Raw genomic sequence first — 16,234 nt, 5'->3', positions numbered from 1 at the left:
CGTAAGTGAAACTGATACGATACATTTTGCGATTTATATGAGTCATTTTAAGCCTTTTATAATTTTGAATTGATGAAAGACAAACTAATTCATTCCTTTCTCTGTTGAGAAACATCCTGTCGGGATGTACCATGTCACCGCATGGTACTTCTCAAAACCGATTGGAGGAGAAGGTCAGAGGGGCAGGACATCTGACTTTCTTATCCAATGGGGTTTTGAGAAGGAGGTCAAGGAAACGTGATCATAGTGTTTACATGAACCAACATGGCGTCATGCAGCAGATCGCAGGTGATCTCCTTATACAGGATGCTTATAAAAGAGAGCAAAAAATTCCCCTCTTACAATTACAGGTAAGGGATTGAATGTAGCTACACTGGTTAGAATTATATATGTGTTCAATCTAATGTTGATATAACTAGCTTTACAGTAAGTTCAAAATGTATTTCACAACGTCGTTAACGTTTCCATTGCTAGAAGTTATGGAAAGCACAACTTCTTAGTGTGAGTTTCTAGTACCATCTTTTTATATAATATATTTACTTTAAAAAAATGTATTGTGCTGTAACGTTACAGGTAGCTTAGCTAACTAGTTTTTTTTATTGAGGTGTAACGTTGCTAGCTAGCTCACGCTGGCGAAAGTAGTGAACGTATTCAAACAAAACACCTTGGGCTTTTCAAAGATCTGACACCAATGATATGATAGTTAACTAACTATCTAGTGGTTACCCTGACAGGATCTAGCTACGTGGACGAAGCAATTAGACTAACCTCGATAAACTGCTAGTGGTCGCAGTTTTTCCTATATTTTCCACTTGCCTAAGTCAAGACAGGAACAACAGCGTCCGCTAGCGCCCTCTCGAGGCTACAATCAAATGTAGGTATGAGTCGCATGATTTTTTAAATTTTATATACTGAACAAAAACAAGCCTGCAAGGCGAGCAGACTAGGCTTTTTTTTATTACCGTCTGAAATGTTTGTTGAATGACAATGCAAGTAACGCAACTTTTATAACATTTTTTTCTCCACCAGATTTAAGATGTATTTACTTTTTGCTCCTGCCTTTCAGAACATATGCCCTGCGCAGGGTAAAGGATAGCTTCAGGGAGAATCTCCATGTTGATAACCCAAAAACTCTGGACATGCTGCTCAACCAGGCCAGAGAGAATCTTGCTGTCATCAAGAGACAGGTGAGTGACTCTTCAGTAGTGTTGATTTAGATGTGCATATTATGGATGTTAATTGTTAGTAGAATAGCCTATTCAAATATTCAGTAAGACTTTGTACATGAGTTAGGCAATGCCTTGTGAATTGTGAAATAAATAGTAGCTTATCAATATTCAGAAATATTTGTCTCAAACATTTGTCTCAAACGCAAGGGTTCAGTGAGTACAAACACATATCTCTACCTGACGATGGCCCAACGGCCAAGTGTTGCTCTTGTTGCCTCTAAAACCAATAGTATAACAAAAACTTTGAAAATCTAATTTTTGAGGGCAGACCTTATACAAATCCATCTACTCCAGTCCATACAACTTACTACAGGCTATAAAAAGTCAGAAAACATCTGTGCATTGTCATGTAAACATTTATTGATTGTTCTCTTTCCATTGCAGGTGTCCATTGGCCAGATGTACACTGCTCAGAGGACCATTGTAGAGGAAACTGGAGTGCACAGGGACCTCTGAGTTTGTAGTAGTGGTGTTGTGATTGTTGTTATCATAGGATGTCTTGGACCACATTTTGGACAGTTAAAGTCATGTTTTGCTATGGTAACAGCACTGAGGAAAGGCTTTAGTCCCAGAAAGCACTTCCACCAGACAACATTTCTCTCTAATGTATTGAAATGTATGATCTCTTTTTAAAACTCTTAACTCGTGTTATCATTTATATGTATTTGTAACAGCTTGTAGTGATTATGTAATGCCCTTTTGTTGCAATGACTGCAGCATCTCAATTAAACAGTAATATGGGCAGTATGTGGTTTTCGAGTTTGGCTGGATGTTTTTGTAATATTATTTAATAATTTCACATGATTTACTCTCAATGTTTAAATTTCACTACTTCTGGTGTCTAAGCCACAGATTATTATAAATTCGTGCTCTGCTTGTTGAGTCAAGCCTTGACGATCACAGAAGACACCGTTTGTGTATGTACTATGCAGATGTTTAACTTGTGCTGAAAAGCTTTTTCCCAACCGCTGTTTGTTGAAGCTCAGATTAGAGAAACTAATTCACGACTGAACATGTGATAAACATGAGTGCAATCTGGCCAAGTTGCCATAAATTAAGCAGATATCAATTAATATAAAATGTATTATTAGCTTTGTCTCTAATGAAATACAGTAACAAAAGCTTAAAGGGGTAATCTACGTTTCAAACACTGATGCGGCACACTGCCACATTTTTTTTTTTTTAGATGAACAGCTGAGGGATGGGGCTGGAGAAATCGAACAACTCTCAAATTCATAGACTGGGCTATGGAGGCAAGGACTGCCCATTCATTGGGACGGGAGGGTAGCCTAGTGGTTAGAGCGTTGGACTAGTAACCGAGCTGACAAGGTACAAATCTGTTGTTCTGCCCCTGAACAGGCAGTTAACCCACTGTTCCTAGGCCGTCATTGAAAATAAGAATTTGTTCTTAACTGACTTGCCTAGTTAAAGGTAAAAAATAATTAAAAATAAGATGAAAGTTTGTAAACAGACACGGTATAGCTTCAAAACGTGGTGAGACGGTTGAACTAAACTCATTGGGCATTTGTAAATATTCTTCAAGAATCAATGGCAACAGTAAGTCACTTGCTGATTGGTCCTTTAATAATATATTTTAACGTGACAAATGATAAATATGGAACTGATAGACTCTCTGACAAGAACTGCCGTAAAGTGCTCTACTCTTAGCACTGCTCAACCCTTGCAGTATTCGTCGGTCTGTTATTGTTTTGTTCTCACAGAAATGACCACAATCTAATACAAATAAATGGGAGAGTGCTCTGATGAGATATTCAGGTAAGGCACATAATGCATGTGAACCTCCTCTCCTACCAGATACATTTTCCCTATCCGTCACAAGCAGTGGAGGCTGTTGAGGGGAGGACGGCACGAATTGAATGGCATTGTTACCTTTCCACTTATACCACCCGCCCATCCTCTCCAATTAAGGTGCCACCAAACTCCTGTGATTTACAAGTACATCTTGTGTATCTGGAAATGTCTGCAATAAATGACTACTCGTGGCTTCATCAGCATGCAGTACTAATTTCCATTTCATACGTCATGATCTTTCAGCAGATATACCAGGCAGTGGAAATTCAAGCTTATATAATGCCGAACTCACGAGGGTCTTCCCTAAAGTTGCAATCTGTAAGATTTTCTGCTGCTCGTTGGTCATTTCAACTATGCTGAGCAAAAATATAAATGGAACATTTAACAATTTAATTGATTTGACTAAGTTACAGTTCATATGAGGAAATCAGTCAATTGAAATAAATTCATCAGCCCATAATCTATGGATTTCACATGACTGGGACTACATATATGCATCTTTTGGTCACAGATACCTTAGAAAAATGGGCCTCAAGTATTTTTGTGCATTTAAATTGCCATCGATAAAATGCAATCGTGTTCGCAACGTTGACATCAGCAAACTGCAAACCCACACAACGCCATACACGTGGTCTGCGGCTTTGAAGACGGTTGGACGTGGTGCCAAATTCTCTATAATGATGTTGAATGCGGCTTATGATAGAGAAATTAACATTAAATTATTTGGCAACAGCTCTGGTGGACATTACTGCAGTTAGCATGCCGATTACATGCTCCCTCAACTTGAGACATCTGTGGCATTGTGTTGTGTGACCAAACAGCACATTTTATAGTGGCCTTTTATTGTCCCCAGCACAAGGTGCACATGTGTAATGATCATGCTGTTTAATCAGCTTCTTAATATGCCACACCTATCAGGTGTGTGAATTATCTTGGCAAATGAGAAATGCTCACTAATAGGGATGTAAACAAATTTGTGCACAACATTTGAGAGAAATAAGCCATTTGTGTGTATGGAACATTTCTGGGATCTTTTATTTCAGCTCATGAAACATGGGACCAACACAACATGTGTTTAGATTTATTTCTCAATGTAATTGAAGCTCCTTCAAATTTGATGAATGTGGATACATTGATTGGTAATTTTTTATGTGTATTTTTATCAGTGCAAGAGGCTGTATCACATCTGGCCATGATTGGGAGTCCCATAGGGCAGCGCACAATTGACCAAGCATCGTCCTGGTTTGGCCGGGGTAGGCTATCATTGTAAATAATAATATGTTATTAACTGACTTGCCTAGTTTAATTAATTATTATTATTTTTTAAAGAAGCTTTTAAACAAATGTGTAACTTCAACTGCACAGTCTCCACACCTAGAACACATGCACTCACTCACGCACGCACACACACATCACAACTGCTGCTGCAAGACTTATTTATTATTGCTAAATACTGCACAATTTAAAAACTTGCCCCCCAATCCCCCCTTCCACAAAATGTGTAAATATTGGACTATAAATTGTTATACTTATGCTTAAATGTGTATTCTATTCTACTGAGCCATTTACTTTACGTTCGTATTCTTATCTTTTATTATTTGTTATTGTTGTTGCATTGTCGAGAAGGAACCTGTAAGCAAGCATTTGGTTGGACAGCCATGTGTATTTTGTACATACGACTAATAAAACTTGAAACTGATGTTTCAAAATAAATGTCATGAAATGTAATTCCTTGACCACTACAGATCTTACGTATGGGACATCTCATCTAACGCACATTTCTGTTGGCAGGCCAGGGCCACGTTGGTTGCCTAACATTCTCGAACGTTGCAGATATAACTGCTGTCAATAGAGATTATGTGAGTCCTTATACTACATGTAAGAGAGGTATGTTTGTTCTACATAGCATATTTCTATCTGAACGATCCAAAACGTCGCGTCCTTCTGAACGAGGAAAAGGCATATTTGATGGTTTGGACAAAGACTATAGGTTTCTAAACTGTGGTTTAGAGTTTTGCTATGGTCGCTATTGGCTACTTTAAACACGCGATTGGCTACTTTAAACACGTGACAAGCAAGCACGCTGGCTCTCTAGCCGGAAGTAGTTTACACGTTCAGAGAGGAACATACTGTATTTCACACGTTTGATTCACAAGTGTGTGTATAGCTAAATGTCTTTGGTTTAAATGTGTTTAGATTGGTTGTTGTTGATACAAGTCTAATAAAATGTACCCGGAGCTAGACAAGTGTCCAAGAAGTTTACTTGTTTGCGAGAAATCGAACTTTGAGCATGAAAAGTCTAGACACGACACTCACGTGTCAAAACATTATTTTAACCACAAGGTAAGCAATTTTATGGTTCTGTGGTAGCTAACGTTAGATGGTTTAGATTATCTGCACGGAACCTGCTGCCACGTCGTTTGCTTTGCCACTTGTTTTACCTACGTGTTAAATCTAAACAACACTGTTTGCTAACTAGCCAGTCTGTGGATTAAGCAAATTACCAATGTAATAATGTGTGACACTATAGATGCATGTGATGTGAACTAAAAACATTAGGTCATTAATTCATCCTCTCAGGTGTCGGTTGTAATACCGGGATGTGGTGCCCTTTCTTCCCGGCTGGCCAGTGTCATAAACAATTTCAGCAAGTATTTTCTGGTGAAAAATTTACCAGTCTATGAGTTTTTGGATAAAGACTTCTTGAAGAATGTTGTGTGGAATGGTAAGTGCATAGTAGGATAACACTATTGCATGCACTATTAAATTGGGTAAATGAAACAACTACCTTTCAGTAAAAAAAAGTGTTATTTTCATGCTAGTTTAAAGTATGCCTATTTGTTTTCCCAGGTGCTCTCTATGCTCTTTCCTACAAGACAAGCATTGACCAGGATAACACCATTGCACTTCTCCCTAGCGGTGAGTTCCCTTACCACTGTGTTCTACCTATTATCATCTTATTACAGGACATGACTCACACTGTAGTCCTACCGCTGTAGTCTTAATAAAAGACCACTGGCAATTTTAAGCCTGTGTGTATAGTAGTAGCCATGGTCGAAAACAGGCTAGAAAGTACACTACCGGTCAAATGTTTTAGAACACCTACTTTTTTTTTTTTTACCGTTTTCTACATTGTAGAATAATAGTTAAGACATAAAAACTATTAAATAATACATATAGTAACCAAAAAAGTGTTAAACATATATTTTATATTTGAGATTCTTCAAATAGCCACCCTTTGCCTTGATGTCAGCTTTGCACACTCTTGGCATTCTCTCAACCAGCTTCATGAGGAAGGCTTTTCCAGCAGTCTTGAAGGAGTTCCCGTATATGCTGAGCACTTGTTGGCTGCTTTTCCTTCACTCTGCAGTCCAACTCATCCCAAACCAGGTTGGGGGGTTGTGGAGACCAGGTCATCTGATGCAGCACTCCATCACTCTCCTTCTTTGTAAAATAGCCCTTACACAGCCTGGAGGTGTGTTGGGTCTTTGTCCTGTTGAAAAACAAATGATAGTCCCATTAAGCGCAAACCAGATGAGATGGCATATCGCGGCAAAATGCTGTGGTAGCCATGCTGGTTAAGCGTGTCTGGAATTCTAAATAAATCAGACCGTGTCACCAGAAAAGCACCATAACACCACCTCCTCCATGCTTCACAGTGGGAACCACACAGGAGATCATCCGTTCACCCACATCGCGTGTCAGTTGGAACCAAAAATCTCAAATTTGGACTCCAGACCAAAGGACAAATTTCCACCGGTCTAATGTCCATTGCTCATGTTTCTTGGCCCAAGCAAGTCTCTTCTTATTGGTGTCCTTTAGTAGTGGTTTCTTTGCAGAAATTTGACCACGAAGGCCTGATTCACACTGCCTCCTCTGAGCAGTTGATGTTGAGATGCGTCTGTTACTTGAACTCTGTGAAGCATTTATTTGGGCTGCAATTTCTTAACTTTTAAGAAGACACACCTGTTAATTGAAATGCATTCCAGGTGAATACCTCATGAAGCTGGTTGAGAGAATGCCAATAGTGTGCAAAGCTGTCATCAAGGCAAAGGGTGGCTACTTTGAAGAATCTCAAATATAAAAATGTAGATTTGTTTAACACATTTTTGGTTACTACATGATTCCATGTGTTATTTAATAGTTATGTCTTCACTATTATTCTAATGTAGAAAATAGTAAAAAATAAAGAAAAACCCCTGAATGAGTAGGTGTTATAAAACCTTTGACCGGTAGTGTGTAATATTGGGACTAGAAGACATCACAAAATTGCAGCCATGTTGTCCTGGGCAATAGAACCAATGGAATTTGCCAGGCATGTATTCACTAGGAAGCAAATGGGCCGAAACGGGGCGGGACTAACCTAAATTTGTCCAATAAGAAACACTCATTTTTTGTTGCAAATGTTTTGCTTCAGTGTGCACTAATGAATACACCCCAGAGCTCCCCTGCCAGGCTGCCACATGGGTCAGTGGAGATTATTTATTTTATTTAACCTTTAACTAGGCAAGCCAGTTAAGAACAAATTCTTATTTACAATGACGACCTACACCGGCCAACCCCGGACGACGCTGGGCCAATTGTGCGCCGCCCTATGGGACTCTCAATCACGGTCGGTTGTGATACAGCTTGGAGTCAGTGCTAGTTCTATTAAACTAACTACACTACCATCAAAACTGGTTGTATTTTTGACTTTCAATACTAGCACAATGTACTACAAGAAAGGAGGCCCGATGTTACATTGACTGGTCCTGTAAATAAACCTCTGCTCTGTCTGAATCCAAGGTCAGCTGATCCTTTCTGTGGATAAGGACACGTATGAACAGCTGGGTCTGGAGGGAAAGCCGTCACAGTACAATCACAGACAGCCCATGAGATATGGTGAGAAAGGATAATGTATATTTTCATATTATGTATTGATATTTCATTGCTCCACACCTCACCTGGTTTCTTACTCGCAATTTGTTGTTGTGATGTTCGAAATCAAATCTAACCTGGTTGAATTTAATAACAATGAGGATGTTCTGCAGTCGTGACCATTGACCTGACGGACAAATCCATGGCGCCGGAAGGGAAGCGCTACCAGCGAGTTCTCTCCAGCCTTAAAGAAAGGGTGCCTCTGAAAAGCGACTTCCTGCTAGGACGGCACAATTCAGGTAGGAGAACCTTTTGTGTTTGTTTGCACTGTTGAGTCTGAGGCATGTAATGTCTAGTCTGTCCAAGTCCTGGGTTGTTTTCACTAGACTAAATGGAAGAAAACAGAGGAAACAGAGAGGGGACCACCTGAATTTGTCCAATAAGAAACTCGTTTTTTGTTGGCTACAGTATGCTCTTATGAATATGACCCTGAACTTGTCCAATAAGAAACTAGTTTTGTTGGCTACAGTATGCTCTTATGAATATGACCCTGAACTTGTCCAATAAGAAACTAGTTTTTTGTTGGCTACAGTATGCTCTTATGAATATGACCCTGAACTTGTCCAATAAGAAACTAGTTTTGTTGGCTACAGTATGCTCTTATGAATATGACCCTGAACTTGTCCAATAAGAAACTCGTTTTTTGTTGGCTACAGTATGCTCTTATGAATACGACCCTGAACTTCCGTAAGCTGACCAATGTTTTCTTTCAAAGCATTTCTAAAATTGTGTCTGTCGACTTCAAGGGGCGGATGGGGATAGAGCGCTGCAGAGTCTCCTGTCCCGTTACCAGTGGAAAGAGCACAGACCAGTGGTCAGTAGCCACACCCTGAAGGATCTGCCATGTCCATCCCTGAACGCTTTGGACCTGCGCGGGGACCAGCGGTCTTGTGACCCCCACAGCTTCCTGGAGTGGCTTGGAGCAGTGAGCGCTGGTGTCAGTTGGTACGTACACAACCATATAGTTCTAATGGATATAAAACAGTGCTTTCAGGAAGTATTCTCACATCCTTTGAGCCTGAATTTAAAATGGGTTAAATAATAGGTGGCATGCACTCACTGTGTGCAATAAGTGTTTAACATGATTTTTGAATGACTACCTTAAATCGCTGTACCCCACACATACAATTATCTGTAAGGTCCCTCAAACGGACACTCAATTTCAAACACAGATTCAACCACAAAGACCAGGGAGGTTTTCCAATGCCTCTCAAATATGGGCACCTATGGGTAATTTTTTTTTTTTTTTAAAGCAAACAATGAATATCCCTTTGAGCATGGTGAAGTTATTAATTACACTATGGATGGTGTATCAATACACCCAGTGACTACAAAGATCCAAGCGTCCTTCCTAAGAGAGAGAAGAAAACCACTCAGGAATTTCACCAATGGTGACTTTAAAACAGTTTGATTTTAATGGCTGTGTTAGGAGAAAACTGAGGATGGATCAACATTGTAGTTACTCCACAATACTAACCTAATTGACAGAATGAAAATAAAGAACAGAAATATTCAAAAACATGCATCCTGTTTGCAAAAGGGCACTAAAGTAATACTGCAAAAAATGTGGCAAAGAAATGAACTTTTTGTCCTGAATACAAAGTGTCATGTTTGGGGCAAATACAACACATTACTGAGAACCACTCTCCATATTTTCAAGCATAGTGGTGGCTGCATCATGTTATGGGTATGCTTGTAATTAAGGACTGATATTTTTTTTAATTAAATGGAGCTAAGCACAGGCAAAATCCTAGAGAAAAACCTAGTTCAGTCTGCTTTCCCCACACACTGGGATATGAATTCACCTTTCAGCAGGACAATAACCTAAAACACAACCAATCTACACTGCAGTTGCTTTCCAAGAAGACCGTGAATATTCCCGAGTTACAGTTTTGACTTAAATCTACTTGAAAATCTATAGCAAGACCTGAAAATGGTTTTCTAGCAATGATCAACCAATTTGAATGATTTTTTAAAGAATAATGGGCAAATATTGCACAATCCACGTGTGGAACGCTCTTAGAGACTTACCCAGAAAGACTCAAATCAATCGCCGTCAAAGGTGCTTCTACAAAGTATTGACTCAGGGGTGGGAATACTTATGTAAATTGAATTTTTCTTGTAGAAGAAAAAGAGGAGGAAGGGAAGCGCTGCTAAGGTACACAATAGTAGATTTTGGTAGATAGAAGGTGCTCTTTGGTAAAAGGGGTAAATTGGTCATCAAAAAGAAAGGAGGACCAAGGCACTATTCATATAATACATTACAATGCCTTTATTTGTATGGCATGTTCAACAACAATAACTAATAACAAATCATGAAGAGTCCTCCTTTCTCTTTGAAATTAGATTTTTCTATTTCATTTTCAATAAATGTACAAAAATGTCTAAACATTTTCACTGTCATTATCAAATCAAACTTTATTTGTTACATGCAACAAGTATAAACTTTACCATAAAATGCTTACTTAAAAGCCCCGTTGATGTTAATGGGGGCCTGTTCGGCTCGCCTCTTCTTGTAGTCCACGATCAGCTCCTTTGTCTTGCTCACATTGAGGGAGAGGTTGTTGTCCTGGCACTACACTGCCAGTTCTCTGACCTCCTCCCTATTGGCTGTATCATTGTTGTCGGTGATCAGGCCTACCACTGTTGTGTCGCCAGCAAACTTAATGATGGTGTTGGAGTCGTGTTTGGCCACGCAATCGTGGGTGAAAAGGTAGTACAGGAGGGGACTAAGTACACACACCTGGGGGGCCCCAGTGTTGAGGATCAGCGTGGCAGACATGTTTTTGCATACCTTTACCACCTGGGGGGCGGCCCATTAGGAAGTCCAGGATCCAGTTGCAGAGGGAGGTGTTTAGTCCCAGGGTCCTTAGCTTAGTGAGGAGCTTCGTGGGCACTATGGTGTTGAATGCTGAGCTGTAGTCACTAAATAGCATTCTCACATAGGTGTTTCTTTTGTCCAGGTGGGACAGGGCAGTGTGGAGTGCGATTGAGATTGCATCATCTGTGGATCTGTTGGGGCGGTATGTGAATTGGAGTGGTTCTAGGGTATTTGGGAGGATGCTGTTGATGTGAGCAATGACCAGCCTTTCAAAGCACTTCATGGCTACCGACGTGAGTGCTACGGGGTGGTAATCTTTTAGGCAGGTTACCTTCGCTTTCTTGGGCACAGGGACTATGGTGATCAGCTTGAAACATGTAGGTATTACAGACTCAGTCAGGGAGAGGTTGAAAATGACAGTGAAGTCACTTGCCTGCTTTGAGTACACGTCCTGGTAATCCATCTGGCCCTGCGGCTTTGTGAATGTTGACCTGTTTAAAGGTTTTACATCGGCTACGTAGAGCATGATCACACTGTCATCCAGAACAGCTGGTGCTCTCATGCATACTTCAGTGTTGCTTGCCTCGACGTGAGCTTGTCTGGTAGGCTCGCGTCACTGGGCAGCTCGTGTCTGGGTTTCCCTTTGTAGTCCGTAATAGTTTTCAAGCCCTGCCACCTCCGACAAATGTCAGAGCCAGTGTAGTAGGATTCAGCGCTTTGCTTGTTTGATGGTTCGTCGGAGGGCATTGCGGGATTTCTTATAGGCTTCCGGATTAGTGTCCTGATCCTTGAAAGCGGTAGTTCTAGCCTTTAGCTCGATGCGGATGTTGCCTGTAATCCATGGCTTCTGGTTGGCATATGTATGTACGGTCACTGTGGGGACTACGTCGTTGATACACTTATTGATGAAGCCAGTGACTGATGTTCTCCTCAATGCCATTGGATGAATCCTGGAACATATTCCAGTCAGCTAGCAAAACAGTCCTGTAGCGTATTGAGCAAGTCACGGGTACTTCCTGCTTTAGTTTGTGCTTGTAAGCAGGAATCAGGAGGAATTAATTCATTAATGGTCAGATTTGCCAAAATAGATGGCGGGGGAGAGCGTTGTATGCATCTCTGTGTGTGGAGTAAAGGTGGTCTCAAGTTTTTTTTTATCCTCTGGTTGCACATGTGACATGCTGGTAAAAAATGTGGTAAAACTGATTTAAGTTTGCCTGCATTAAAGTCCCCGGCCACTAGGAGCGCCACTTCTGGGTGAGCATTTTCTTGTTTGCTTATGGCCTTAGAGTTGGTTGAGTGCGCTCTTAATGCCAGCAGTCTGTGGTGGTAAATAGACGGCTACGAATAATATAGATGAGAACTCTCTTGGTAGATAGTGTGGTCTACAGCTGGTAAGGTACTGTACCTCAGGCGAGCAATAACTCTAGACTTTAAAAAAATTTTTAGACATGGCGCATCAGCTGTTTTGTGTGTAGATGGGTGAGAGAAAAAACAATTTAATATGTATTTTTTTTATCAGGCTGTAACACAACAAAATGTGGAACAAGTCAAGGGGTATGAATACTTTCTTAAGGCACTGTATGTGGCACTAGGCACTTGTGTAAGAGAGAGGGAAATCTGTCATGGTATTATTAACTTCTCCCTTGTGGCTGATCTCTCTCTCTCTCTCTCTCATAACACAAACACACTCATGCAGAAAGCTAGTGAATATGTTGTTCGTTGTTTAGTGACAATACAGCAGCCAGCTTCCTTTCAACATACGTCTGTCCAGAGCCCCAAACACTGGTGAGCCAAGCCCTGCATTGTACAGTGTCCGGCCTGCTGCTGCCCGAAGACATCTACTCTCTGCTGCAGGAACTGCAGTAAGTTCACCTTCTGCAACACATGACTGTATCGGTTCACTCATGAAATAAGTTAGATAAAAAAATCAAGTCTTAAATATATACTAATTTACTATGTGGTCTTCTTAAAACCAGGCGGTTCTTTGACGAACCCAAAATCACATCCTGGCTGTCACTGACTGTACACGGCTTCATGGACAGTCCCGTTTCCTGGGGAGATGCAGAACACGGGTTTCACAAGGGTGGTGAAAACTTCTACAACCTCGTCCTCTTCAAGAACCAGGACTACTGGTTGCACATGGGCACTGGCTCCCATGATAGATGTCCCCCATGATGACCACAAAACGAAAGTGTTTTTTTTCTTCTTTTTTTTCATTTTGGTTTTTAAGAAAATAAGGTATGTGTACAAAACTGTTCACAAAATTTACTGCTTATCAATTGTGATGTTTCTAAAGAAATCTACTAATTTGCTCAATCTTAATTTTTGTCTTTGCCATCTTCAATAAAATAATTGAGTCCAACTGAAGTGCTCATAGTAAGTTCTTGGTTGTTTTTATACATTTCAGGAAACATGAAATTCATTTCATCCAGTCATTTCAAGTAAAGGTGCTACACTGGATACATTTTATTTTTTAAATCTGGATAAAAAAAATAAAAAATGTGCATTGTCATTTCAAAACATTTCCATAATACACTGAACATAAATATAAACGCAACGTGTTGGTCTCGTGTTTCATGAGCTGAAATAAAAGATCCCAGAAATGTAACATACGCACAAAAGGCTTATTTCTCAAACATGTTTTGTTTACATCCTTGCTAGTGAGCATTTCTCCTTTGCCAAGATAATCCCATCCACTTGACAGGTGTGGCATATTAAGAAGCTGATTAAACAGCATGATCATTGCACAGGTGCACCGTGTGCTGGGGACAATAAAAGACCACTCAAGAATGTGTAATTTGGTCACAACACAATGCCACAGATGTCAAGTTTTGAGGGAGCTTGCAATTGGCATGCTGACTGCAGGAATGTCCACCAGAACTGTTGCCAGAGAATTGAATGTTAATCTCTACCATAAGCCGCCTCCATTGTTTAAGGAATTTGGCAGTATGTCCTACCGACCTCACAACCGAGGACCACGTGTATGATGTCATGCTGTGTTAGCCGTTTGCTGATGTCAACATTGTGAACAGAGTGCCCCATGGTGGCGGTTATGGTATGGGCAGGCTTAAGCTACGGACAACAAACACAATTGCATTTGATCAATGACCATTTTAATGCACAGAAATACTGTGACGAGATCTTGAGGCCCATTTCTTAAGGTATCTGTGACCAACAGATGCATATCTGTATTCCCAGTTATGTGAAATCCATAGATTAGGGCCTAAAGAATTGATTTCAATTGACTGATTTACTCATGAACTGTAACTCAGTAAAATATTACAAATTATTGCATTTATTTTTGTTCAGTACCATTCAAAAGTTTGGAGACTTACTCATTCAAGGGTTTTTCTTTATTTGTACTATTTTCTACATTGTAGAATAATGGTGAAGACAATGAAGTAACACACATGGAATCATGTAGTAACCAAAAAATCTAAATCTATTTGAGATGCTTCAAAGTAGCCACCCTTTTCCTTGATGACAGCTTTGCACACTCTTGGCATTCTCTCAACCAGATTCATGAGGTAGTCACCTGGAATGCATTTCAATTAACAGGTGTGCCTTGTTAAAAGTACATTTCTGTATTTTTTCTTAATGTGTTTAAGCCAATCAGTTGTTGTGACAAGGTAGGGGGGTATACAGAAGATAGCCCTATTTGGTAAAAGACAAAGTCCAAATGTCAAGAACAGCTCAAATAAGCAAAGAGAAAATAGTCCATTACTTTAAAAGACATGAAGGTCAGTCAATAAGGAAATTTAAAGAACGTTCATACTTTCAAAACCTTAGCTAGCAGTCATCATGAATCAAGTCGACTATCTACTGGCAAGTCCTTGTCATATGAAGAGAAATAATAGATCAAATGTATTTGGTGCTCATTGGCCATTGGACATAAACATTACACAAGTTGGAAATCACAAATTCAACAGTGGTTTGGAAGGAATCAGTGGCTAACTGCAAGCATTGCACTAGCCTGCTCTTCAGTGGAGTGGATGTGTGGACCCAAGTCTGGGTTTAAGGGTCTCTTTTCCAAGCTTAAAAGGATAAACATTCAACATTGGCCATGGTGTCAATCCAGCATGGCTTCTGCAACGCTCAAAACTGGAATATCTGATTTAAGTAATATCAACCAGGAACTCTGGAGGAAAAAAAACAAGCTCCGACTGAGAAAATACGTGTTGAACGGTCATCCAACTCGGGAACTCTAGAGCTACGACCTGAAGATCACTGACATCGTCATGATTCTACCTTGTTTTTTTCCGAGTTCCCAGTTGTCTTGAAAGCACCATAAATCCAGAAAATGCCGACTTTGATGACAACATTTGCCCACGAAGGACCGCCGCGCCACCTGTTCAAGTGAGCACAGCACAAGGTGAGTCCAACAATGTCTTGTATGCTGCTGTATAGATGATGTAATATGCCAGGGAGATATGTATACTGTAGCTACGAAAGTAATACTAAGTGTATGTTGTGTAGTAAGCTGTTAGTGGCCCATGTGCCTCACCCTAATAATTTGCTCCTGTTTCCCCTCTTAATTTCAAAATAAAAGAGAGCCGCACACTCTCTTGGAGCTCAGATGCAAAAATGTAATACCAACGTTTGGACAGCCAAGCTGTCTTCATCAGGGTATAATCACAAACACTGCGGGATGACTCGTTTATATAGTGTCCCCTCCTAATTTCACCTACAGTTCTGACTTGGTGGTGCACACCTATAGCCTGTTTAAGAGAAATGTAATCATCAAATATTGTAAGAGCTTTCATTGTCTGCTTTAATTTATTATACGGTTCTGACTTGGTGTACAGGGAGAACACTAAGAACGGCCCCTGTTCTGAATTGTTGCTGTACATTTCAAAATTGCTGAACAAATAGTTATATTGACTATGTCCGTCCTAGCTCCCTCATTAATGTCTTCATCAAAATGATTGATTGCCTCTTATGCCATAGTTTGTACGTCTCAATTGTCATAAAAAAAAACACATTTTAAGCAAGTCAGCTGTTATTCAGTAAATGAGGCTGAATGAACTGTTTCACTGCCAGACAAGCCTCTGCTGATTAGTCCGGTGTTGGGACAGCTTTATGTAGGCCCCAACAGTGTGTGGGCACCGTTTGTCACTTTTATAGTGCAATTATTCGTGTATTATTTAGTGTTGTGTAGTGGGTTTGCTGGCATGAATCAACATATTATTCATATATTTTTTGCCTCACTGATATTTACATGCTAAAATCCCCACTGCTTACGTAAATATTCAGACCCTTTGCTATGAGCCTCGAAATTGAGCTCAGGTGCATCCTGTTTCCATTGATCATCCTTGATGTTTCTACAACTTGGAGTCCACCTGTGGTAAATTCAATTGATTGGACATTATTTGGAAAGGACCCACAGTTCACAGTGCATATCAGAGCAAAAACCAAGCCATAAGGTCAAAGGAATTGTCCTTTGCACCTTCCAGAA

At 40.2% G+C, this 16,234-nt stretch overlaps 2 protein-coding genes across 2 annotated transcripts; both read left to right on the top strand.

Annotated features, from left to right (window-relative positions):
- The first annotated feature begins 236 nt into the window (after positions 1-236).
- lyrm4 (LYR motif containing 4) lies at positions 237-1,976 on the top strand. The gene is made up of 3 exons (XM_029624300.2): positions 237-350; positions 1,067-1,187; positions 1,614-1,976. The coding sequence occupies exons 1-3, from the start codon at positions 265-267 to the stop codon at positions 1,683-1,685; spliced, it is 279 nt and encodes a 92-aa protein (XP_029480160.1). The 5' UTR covers positions 237-264; the 3' UTR covers positions 1,686-1,976.
- Positions 1,977-5,135: 3,159 nt separating this feature from the next.
- Positions 5,136-13,141, top strand: rpp40 (ribonuclease P/MRP 40 subunit). Its single transcript, XM_029624288.2, has 8 exons — positions 5,136-5,384; positions 5,622-5,766; positions 5,892-5,960; positions 7,827-7,922; positions 8,072-8,197; positions 8,705-8,903; positions 12,507-12,641; positions 12,756-13,141. Exons 1-8 carry the CDS (start codon positions 5,268-5,270, stop codon positions 12,952-12,954), a joined length of 1,086 nt encoding a protein of 361 aa, XP_029480148.1. The 5' UTR covers positions 5,136-5,267; the 3' UTR covers positions 12,955-13,141.
- The last annotated feature ends 3,093 nt before the right edge of the window (positions 13,142-16,234 follow it).

The sequence above is a fragment of the Oncorhynchus nerka genome, linkage group LG20 (assembly GCF_034236695.1).
Source record: "Oncorhynchus nerka isolate Pitt River linkage group LG20, Oner_Uvic_2.0, whole genome shotgun sequence".
In the NCBI taxonomy this organism is placed as follows: domain Eukaryota; kingdom Metazoa; phylum Chordata; class Actinopteri; order Salmoniformes; family Salmonidae; genus Oncorhynchus; species Oncorhynchus nerka.
Note: the sequence above shows the minus strand (reverse complement) of the source record. Positions and strands in the feature narration are given on the sequence as shown.